Source organism: Channa argus, chromosome 15 (genome assembly GCF_033026475.1).
Source record: "Channa argus isolate prfri chromosome 15, Channa argus male v1.0, whole genome shotgun sequence".
Classification (NCBI taxonomy): Eukaryota; Metazoa; Chordata; class Actinopteri; order Anabantiformes; family Channidae; genus Channa; species Channa argus.
Genome location: NC_090211.1, coordinates 7,070,378 through 7,080,897, shown reverse-complemented (window position 1 = coordinate 7,080,897; position 10,520 = coordinate 7,070,378). Strand labels below are relative to the sequence as shown.

Below are 10,520 nucleotides of genomic sequence, written 5' to 3'. Positions count from 1 at the left end.
TCTGTCCCAGTTAAGCCCCTTGATTTTCATCTGCCCATTCCCGTAAGGCCTTTTAGAATGACACAAGCATTCAGCTGTGTAGCCACAATGGGTCTCACCTTAGTCAGTCAGTTCCACTAATAGAGGAATAATTCGGATCATTAATTTCTGTACTAAAAACTAGCCGCATGTTCTTTTCAGTGTTTGTTCCAATTCTCATCAGTTTGATGTTGGATTTGTACTAAAATAACTGCATGTGGTAACAAAACTTCATCAATAAGGTGTAACCTCACCTCACTTAATAGGTGCGACAATAATAAGAGAATGGTCTGATGTATATTAATAAAAGTCTGCATACAGTCAAGATCTAATCAGTCAAATACAACCCCAATTCTTCAAACCCATCTTCCCAAAAACTTGGGAAAAAAGTTCCCAAAAAACTTGAGAAGATGGGTTAAAAACAATTAAAAACAAAATGCAATGATTTGCAAATCTCATCAACCCTTATTTTATTCACAATATAACATAAACAGCACATTAGATATTAAAACAGAAATTTTAACATTTCATGGAAAATATTAGCTCATTCTGAATTTGTAAACATCTGGGACTTGAGGAGACCACCTGCTGGAGTTTCAGGACCGGATTGTTGTCCCATTCGTGTCTGATCCAGGATTATAGCTGCTCAACAGTCCTGGGCCTTTGTTGCCGGATGTTTTGTTTTATGATGCACCAAATGTTTTCTATTGGTGAAAGGTCTGAACTGCAGGCAGGCCAGTTCAGCACCTTTCCCCTGCGAAGCCATGCTGTTGTTATGGATAGAGCATGTGGTTTAGCATTGTTTTGCTTAAATATGCAAGGTGTAACCCCAAAATATTATTGAAGTTGTGAATTACACAGTGTCCGTAAACGCACCATGAACAGTTTAGCGGCAGCTACTCTCTGTGGTTCTGTTTCCAGTCTGCGACATTAAGCAAAGGACACTAGCAACTGACAATTGAATAGTTTGGTTGACATGGCAATATTCATTATAGTGTTAATTGTTTTCTTGTCATTTGGTAGAACTTCTGATAATTTTGGTTAAATTGCTCATTATTTTTGTTTATACACTTGAATTTGACTTTGTGATCTAAAGGAAGTTACTACATTGCTGTGGCTATTTTTATAAGTTGTGTATGGGTAGATTCCTTGTGGGATGGAGGTCTCTCTATACTTTTTTTTACTCTTGATGTAGACTTGCTGCTGCCACCCTCCTTCCTGAACTGAGTGGTTGATGAACCCAGAGCCTTGAACCTTGAAATCTTAGAATCTCACCAGAGCTGAACATCTCTGCAACTAAGACTCGGTAGAGGACACAGTAGCAAATACCTCAGGTACTCAGCAGTATAGATTCTCATAACCAGGTAGGACATGGGCCTACTGGGAGGCTTTTCCAGCCTTTTGTTACCCCTCTTACAACATTTTTTGAGATTTGTTGCTGCCATCAAATTCAAAATGGGCTAATATTTTCCATGAAATGTTACAAATTTTCAGTTTCACCATCTGATATGTTGTTTATATTCTATTCTGAACAAAATATATGTTGAGATTTGCAAATCATTGGATTATGTTTTTATTTGGATTTTCACACAACTTTTTTGGAGTAGGGGTTATACATGGAAACTATACTCGTCACCACGGTGATTGGTGCTTTATGATATACTGTCATGTGTGTTCCCTCTTCAGTGGGTATTAAGTTTTATTTCTTATAAATTAAAATAGGTCTGATATGTAGCGCTACCACTTCTTTTGAGGACGACATATAGTTTATATATAAGTTTCCAAACAGGGCATAGGTGTAATTGTAGACATAAGTGAAACCAGACCAACTCAGAATGCATTTGTATGTTAAAAAAGTTACTAAGCTGAACTAGTGTCCTAGGGCAAAATAACAGTTAGGACCTAAAAGTACACTAGTTTAGCTTAGTAACTTTTGTAGTACATGCATGCCAAAAAAAGCAAAATTCCTTAGCTGCATACCACATTTGCATCTGTGTGTCAAACTGGAAAACCTCAGTGCTGAGAATGTAACAGTTTTTGTGAATGTCCATTTAACGGCTTTCATTGTCATGTCCGTTGTTACTGTTCCAATATTTCCAATTATGAGGTTTTAAGGGATTGTGGGGGCATTTCTGGCAGCCTTAGATGAGTGCAGGTGGTTAAAAGTAATCATTTAACTGAAGAGATGCGTTTCAGTATCACTACTTGCTACTATTCTGCATTCAGGACTCCTCATTTAATTTACATTGTCTAGGAAACATTCGATGTAGTGCTAAAGGTGGCGCTGAGACACTGCTTCAGGCTCGTTGGTCAGGATTCAGTTTGGTATGTGGCCACATACTTTCAGCCATCAGTAGGGTTGAGGGATGGTAGCTGAAAGGCCCACACTGGGGATTCTCGGTCTAAAATGCCAGAGCACAAAGCAAGCGTTGAGTATTACTCAGTCAATCTTTACTGGCAGCCATGTTGCCTTGGCCTACCATCAGTCTGGGTCCAGCACCATTGAGATTCAGCCCACATCTTTTTTTGCTTGTCCTACAAAAGATATGGTCTTGTCATGTTAGACTAATGAATCAGCTGTTTGACTTGGCCCTTCTCTGACTCCACCAGCAGGGAGGTAGCTAGGAGGAGGATGGGTCTGCCCCACCCCTTTTTTCTCTTTCTGTGTGGATGTTCCATCTTCAGGACATATTACCTCAGTGACCAGATCTGAGGCAACTGCCGCGACTGTCTAAAAAATCCAGAGAGCTAAAACAATTAGTGTCAGTGAATTATGCAACTGTGCCATAAATCCTTAGAGATGGAGCCTTTTAAAATCAACAAAGCTCTGCCAGACTTACAGTGTGCCATCTTGTTTAACCTCTATTAACAGAAATCAATTGGAATTCAAGACACTGTGTTGTTGTTTGTCTTCTTTAAAAGTAGCAACACTCTAAGCCAGATAGTAAAGTCATAAAGGGTTTTATTCACTGTGTCCTGGTACCACTGGTTTCCACTGCCTGTGATTTTATGAGCCAGTAACAAAGAAGTCCTTTGTGTCCCACTGCTGTTCTGTTGTACTACCTGTAGCACCACAGCAGTGTTTATACAAGTTCTCTGAAGTTTGTAGACAATTCACATTTCTGCCTAAATCATTTTCAATGCTCACTGCACAGTTATAACTTTATAAGCGTATTTTTCCCAACGGTCCTCAGTTTCCATTCACGTCTGCAAAACTCTTAAAACTCAGTTGAGTTATGTGAACCATCACTATATCGATCCAGGCCACTTTAGTTCTTGCTAAAGTTGCGTTTATAGTTTTCATTCATTACTGTTTACATTACATTTAGAAAAATGTATGACTGAATGAATATTGAAATGAGCTAGTGAAAGATTGGTAGAAGAGTAACCCCAAGCTTGTATTTTATCAACTTATGTATAATGGTTTTGTGTACTCTTTATGATTAATTTGTGTTTTGTTGAACTACCAAATTTTTGTATTTAACTGGCAGCGTTTACTTTATTGATTGTTTAAACTACATTGTAAACAATGATTATTGTAAACAATGCAGTAAATTTGTAAGTATTTAATAAATTTATTTTGTAAATGAGATAATATTGTCACACAAACATAAGAGTTGTGACAAAGAATTTTCTTCTTCAGGGATTTTCAGAAAGACAGCTGATGCTTGGATACAGTTAGTCCCTACAAATTACATGCTCTTTACAAAGAAGCTGAAGTACTCTGACGTAGCCGACCCTGCGGTTGTCAAGGTAATGGGTGAAATTGGTTTTGTAACTTAGCCTGTGTTATACCTCCTGGAGTTCCGATTAGGCCTGAACTCCCCACACCCCACTCCTCCTCATCTCTAACATCTATCTGTTCGGAGCCAACAAGATGTCTGGTAACCTGAACATAATGAACACCCCAGAGTCTCGTGTCAGTCTCACTGGAGCCTCTGGCTACAATCTACCTCTGTGACAGTAAAAGTGGAAGTGTGCTCCTGCAGTGTTATGGTGGTCAACAGTCAGTTGATGTACAGTCACAGTATGTAATGTGAGGGTCGCTTGCTCTGGTGTTTTTTGCTGATATGTTGACACAAATATTAAGAGGTGCCAAGTACCAAACACAAGACTTTTCACATACCATGACATAAAAGTTTGTAACATTTTTTCATATATTTAAATTAATTTCATGTCACAAAAGTAATTTCTTACAAAATGCTGGTTTGTTATACCAGCATAATTTATAACTCCTGGAATGCTCATACAATGCTCACCAGTGTAAGTTGCCGACTGTTAACTGTTAAGACACCCAGAACATGGGTGAAAATGTAATCGGTTATCTGTTAACCATCCTCTACTTTAACAAACCTTCAAGTCATATTAGTCCCATTAGAGTAAACAGGTGTTTGGTGCATATTTGTGGGCTGTTATGTGCTTGTTATATAACTATGCTATAAAAGAGTTGAAATGGCAGCTCTGAGGCTTTGCCACATGCTGTTTGTCTCCTCACACAGTGGGACATCAAGTGTAATTCCACTAACAGGTTTATGATGCTTGATGGATATTGTCCTCCAGCCTGAACTAAATTTACATTTACTCTTGGGATAGGTTTATAAAATATCTGCTTTATCTGTCAGTCTTCTTTTGCTTTCTCTGATTAGAGCTTCATCACTTTGTTTGATCAAACTTTGTTTCAGTGTTAGTGAAAGTGCATGTGTGGTCGGGATGAATTGGTGGCCAGACCCTGTCACACATTCCTTTTCATTCAGCTGGAACAGAAAGAAAGAGAGAAAGACAAAAAGGGGTGAAAGTAAGAGTGAGAGAAAGAGTGAGTCAGAGGCTGGGGAGATGGGAGGAGAGGGGGAGAGAGGGAGAAAGCCAAGAGACATTTGTAGATGAGTGGACAAGCACACACAATCCCTGGCACACAGCTTTTTGAGTGTCATGTAAACCACCCCTTCGCTCTCCCTTTTTGTCCCATTCATTGCCTGCCACCCTCCCTTCTCTCTGCCCCACCCTGTGGCCCCTCTACTTGGGATTTGGGGGGTTTGCCTGCCTCTATAAAAGCTTAGATTGTGCCCTGAAAGAGTTTCATTCACTATCATGGAGAGTCAGAGAGTCCAGTCCTCTTACAGAAAACGTTTTTTGGTGCAGGGCTCGAGCACCCCAGCTGTCCGAATTGGGAGCCTTCCCTCCAGCCGTCTTTCCTGGCATGGCACCTCTCGCAACCTCACCCACTCCAGCCCTGTGTCTCGGATCTCCCTGGGCTCATCCAGCACGGCCCTTTTGCTGGGGAGCCCTGTGGACCGTCTGGACTTCTCAGCTGATTCCCTGATGAAGGCCCAGTTCAAGGAGACACGCACCAATGAGAAAATGGAGATGATGGGCCTTAATGATCGCTTTGCCAGCTACATAGAGAAGGTGCGCCTGTTGGAGCAGCAGAATAAGGTTTTGGTTGCAGAGCTGAACCAGCTAAAGGGAAAGGAGCCTAGCCACCTGGGAGACATCTACCAGGAGGAGCTGAGGGAGCTGCGACGGCAGGTGGACGGTCTTACTGCTGGCAAAGCCCGGCTGGAGGTAGAGAGGGACAACCTGGCTGCAGATTTGGGCACACTAAAGCAAAGGTAGGAGGAAACAGGGTGGGACTGTGGGTGGGGGCTCATCTTGATGTCATGCACACAGCAGTAAAAGCAAATATGCTATTAGTTTTTTGTTTTCTAGTCACAGAATCAGTGGTGGTCCTGTCCTTTCTTATTTTGTTTGACCATAATCTTTGATTATGTAGGAATGAACATTTATGTTAAACTTTAGTTTCCTATGCAACCGGAGCTAAAATCTGAGCTAATATGTTTGTATATATTTAAAATAGACATTTATTTTAAAATTTTCTATTTTATTATTTAAAATAGAAATTTATATGAATCTTTCAGGGTTTCATCTCCACTGAAAAGACAAAATTCAAATTACCCTATAGAAAGACATACAATGGAAGGAAGGGAGACGAGAGACCCCTGGTGTATTCCTTCTTTCTGCATATGCTTTTTCTTCCAGTCTGATGTATACAGCTTTTTATACTCACATTTTATTGTTTTTCACCTTGTTGCTTTAAAGACAAGTAGCACCAGAAGAACAACCCATAAAATCTATTTGTGCATGTACTATCAATTGTTTTTCACGGATGTGTAGACATGAGCTGTTCGTTTAGCTTTGGCTCATTTGATGCTATGCACCGGCTGTTTGGGGATTTTGTTAAAAATGTGGAAGAGGAAGAATAATGAAGTCAGGTTAGTTACTACCTTTGAGGTTTTTCAGAACATAATCATAACATAATTTGTTGCATTTGTTGTTGCATAGCAGAATTTTTTGTCTGTTTTAAATTATGAATGCATTTACATGCAGATTTGGTTTGTTTCTGATTTGGTGGAATGAAGACCACTGTGCTCCGCCCAGGCTTTACTCATGGACCCTTCTTTACAAACTTGATCCTAACTGAACCCCTCGCCTCCATTGACTGAGTGTGGAGGAATGAGGGAAACACAATGGTAGCCTTTTACAAAAGGAACAGACAGCCAAGCAGATGTTCTATTATCCCCTGTTACTCCAAAATACTGATTTACGGCTGACACATTCAGCTTTTTCCAATTAAGGTGCATACATAAATCTATCATTTAATATCGTCAGTAGACTGAGTGAATGAAAGTCTCTGAAAGTGGAAAGTCTACTTCACACTCCCCTCTGCCCTCTATCCTGCTGCTGCTGGTCCCTGAAAGAACGTAGAGTGAATAGTGATGGTTGTGGCTGAGAGGGTCAAAGGTCATCTTTGTCATTCCCCCTACTCTCTTTGAACTGCTCTATTCAGCAAACTCTCTATGAGGCTGTACAGATGTCATCCCAAGGATTTTTGTTTTAAGGATGGTGTGCTTATATGGACCCATTTTGGTGTGTGTGTGTGTGTGTGTGTGTGGGTGTGGGTGTAGGTGTGTGTGTGTGTGTGTGTGTGTAAACTCCCTCCCGTGGGAAAGACCTCTGGCTGTTAGGTCGAAGTGAATGTGTAATGATGCGTAAGCTGCTCTTTCAGCTGAGCCCCCGTTGTTCCCTGCAGCATGTAGAGCAGCACTGATGCTCACAGTAAAATATGATAAAAATGCTGACAATATGTTTTCACTCCATACGAGATTTGTGATGCATAATTGGTCTTGTTAATTAATTAAATTTTTAATTTGTTATTCAAAATCTGGAAGTAACATTTTTAAAATATGTATATAAAAAGTTAATGTTAATCATGGCAAAGAATTAATCTGTTCATTTCGATTTGGCTTTGCTCGTAATCATGTATCAACAAGCTTCATTTATCCATCTTACTCAGGTTGCAAGATGAGATTGGCCTCCGACAGGATGCAGAGAACAATTTGAATGCCTACAGACAGGTAAATCAGTCTACTGGAATCATGCTCTAAACAATTTAGAAATTCAGTTTATCTGACTGTCAGCGGCATCCTTCTGTGTGCCTCATTGTTTGCATGTAGGATGTCGATGATGCGTCTCTAAATCGCGTTCAGTTAGAGAGAAAAATCGATGCCCTGCAGGAAGAGATTAACTTCCTGAAGAAGATTCATGAGGAGGTAAGAAACTATCATTACTTGTACCTACAATCATATTTAATCATCTCTTTTGAATGTCTAATTTACTTTGTGTTCTACCTTTCCTCCATTAGGAGTTGCGTGAGTTGCAGGAGCAGATCATGGCCCACCAGGTGCATGTTGACCTGGATGTATCCAAACCAGACCTCACTGCTGCTCTGAGAGACATCAGGATTCAGTATGAAACCATGGCCACTTCAAACATGCAGGAGACAGAGGAGTGGTACCGATCCAAGGTCAGAACACCCACAAATGCCTATTATCAAGCATAATTAAATGTAACTGATATAAAGGACATAACACAGACTTACAGCCTCTTGGACTGTTTTCTTTCATGTGCAGTTTGCTGACCTGACAGATGCAGCCAATCGAAACACAGAGGCCCTGCGCCAAGCTAAGCAGGAGGCCAATGAGTACCGGCGCCAGATCCAAGTGGTGACCTGTGACCTGGAAGCTCTTCGGGGAACAGTAAGTCCACTGAATAACAGAAAACACAATGTGAAATTATAATTAGTTTGTGATAATGTGCCTGTGCCTAACGGTGAGCCCTTAACTTGAGCTCATTCCATTAAGATGTGACCCCACAACATCACAGTGCAGTCAGGAAGCAGTAGTTGGAGTAGTTTCAAATGATGTGCAGGTACTTGTGAAGACTGTGAACAACAAACACTATCACTGTCTTCTGTGGTGACTGCATCCTCACTTCTTGTTTGTGTTGAGGACCTTCAGCCCTCAGTGATGGGTTTAGAGTAGCATTAAAACAAAAGAAATCTGTGATGTATGAAGTAATTCTAACACTGTTAGTGTTTGCTGCACTAAAACTAACCTGAGTGGAACATGCTAGACACATCAGAGTCTGATGTTTATTACTGCCTCTTAAGTTACAGACTTCATTACTTGTCCTGTCTTTTCTCGTTGAGAACGAGTCTCTGGAACGCCAGCTCAGAGAGATGGAGGACCGCTTTGCCATGGAGACTGCTGGTTACCAGGATACAGTGAGTCGTCTCGAAGAGGAGATCCAGGCACTGAAAGAGGAAATGGCAAGGCACCTGCAGGAGTACCAGGACCTCCTCAATGTCAAGCTGGCCCTGGATATAGAGATTGCTACCTACAGGAAGCTGCTGGAGGGAGAAGAGAGCAGGTGAGCCAAAGCAGGCATCGAATCTGACGCAGCAAACAAATATAAACAAGCATACATGATGCTGTTGTTTCTCCTGTTCCTCCAGGATCACCATTCCTGTTCAGAGCTTTTCTAACCTCCAGTTCAGAGGTCAGTATCAAATGTGATCAATTTTCTGTAATAGTGCAGTTGTTTTTCCTCATGCATGCATTTTCTTCATAGAAATTTTTGCCTGATTGTGGCTTTATAAGAAATTCCGTTTTTCATTAGTGATTATTCTTTTTTACTTCTCAGAACAAACACAAACAAAGTTCACAGAAAAGTTGTTGGAATGTACTTAATGTTCCCTTTTTGTTCTCTCTCTGATCAAATTTAGAAACTAATCTGGACACCAAAACCCCAGAGGCCCATGTGAAGAGGAGCATTCTGGTTCGAACCGTGGAGACCAGAGATGGAGAGGTACGTATGAGTTCCCACAGAAAAACACTCTTTGCTGCTGAACAGGGCGAATGTGCAAATTGCAGCTCTCCCTCATTCCCTCTGGAGGGCAATGTTGAACCCTTCTGCAAGTTTTCACACACATTAACTGTGGCTCACCACACCTGATGCCTTCTGAAACTAATACAAAAACCCACCAGAGATCAGTTGTTTTTTTGTTCTGTTTTTAACTTTGATCTTCTTTCTTTTCAGATCATTAAGGAATCAACCACTGAACACAAAGATGTGCCTTAAAGTTTTACCATGAGCTCTCCAATTTCATTCTCACTCATAACCTGAGGAATTTCAATGCATACTATTACTTTTTAATGTTTCCAACACCCCAAAGCTACCCCATCAGAATTGTATTTTTCTTTCACAATTTTCTATTCATCTAGTAGCAGTTCTTCTTTGTTGTAGGCTGGTCATCCTTAACAGTCTGTAGCAGGTTTTAGTTAACAAAGCGAAACTTACTTGTAAAATGTTTAATTTTAACCTTGACTGACAGACCAGATACATTATTTAGCATTGTTTAGAATTAGCTGCCATAGAAGTGGCCTTGAAATGTAGCAATTGTGTTCAGCTAATATGTAGTGTGGTGGAGGTTGACGTGTGGTTCTTGTGTATGTGAAATGTTCCAATGGAAGTATAAGAGGGAGTTGGGATTTGCCGATTTCAGAATTGGATTTAGACAGGAAGTGAGAGACGTGTGTATGTTAGAAGAGGTTTTTGCAGGACAACTGGTGAATCTGAGCTGTGTTTTAACCCTTGAATGGTGCTATATTACTTTTCATTTGGTTGCTGTAGTGATCACCTCTGCTCGTGTGTTGCTTCATGTATTAAAGTTGCTACACAAACACACAGGTGTTTTCAGTCAGTCTCACTTTTTGCTGATTAGACCTGTTCTCGGGAGCTGTTGGGATTTTTTAGTGATCTGAGACAAAGCTGCATTTAATCAGGAGCAAAACAAACAAACAAGAAGAACTAAATGACATACAGTACTAGACAGCTAGTGATCCATTGCTTGTGGCCAGGAATTGAATTTACCAACACATCTACCTTATTAGTAGGTATATAATAGGTCTTCAAGGTATTTTCGTTTACCTCATGCACACACTGATTGAGTTGCACTGCAAGGAACTACACTCACCACCTGGGAGCAACTGGAGGTCCCAACTTACTGTACCTAACAAGTCTGACACATGGACAAGAATCCTGGGGAGCAAACTGTTGAATTGTGACTAGAGGGCAATCTACTGATGCTAGTGAGCAACATTGCA

At 40.6% G+C, this 10,520-nt stretch overlaps 1 protein-coding gene across 1 annotated transcript; it reads left to right on the top strand.

Moving 5' to 3' along the window:
* Window positions 1-5,084: 5,084 nt before the first annotated feature.
* gfap (glial fibrillary acidic protein) lies at window positions 5,085-10,101 on the top strand. The gene is made up of 9 exons (XM_067478020.1): window positions 5,085-5,627; window positions 7,370-7,430; window positions 7,530-7,625; window positions 7,718-7,879; window positions 7,986-8,111; window positions 8,564-8,784; window positions 8,870-8,913; window positions 9,140-9,222; window positions 9,454-10,101. The coding sequence occupies exons 1-9, from the start codon at window positions 5,107-5,109 to the stop codon at window positions 9,493-9,495; spliced, it is 1,356 nt and encodes a 451-aa protein (XP_067334121.1). The 5' UTR covers window positions 5,085-5,106; the 3' UTR covers window positions 9,496-10,101.
* Window positions 10,102-10,520: the final 419 nt, after the last annotated feature.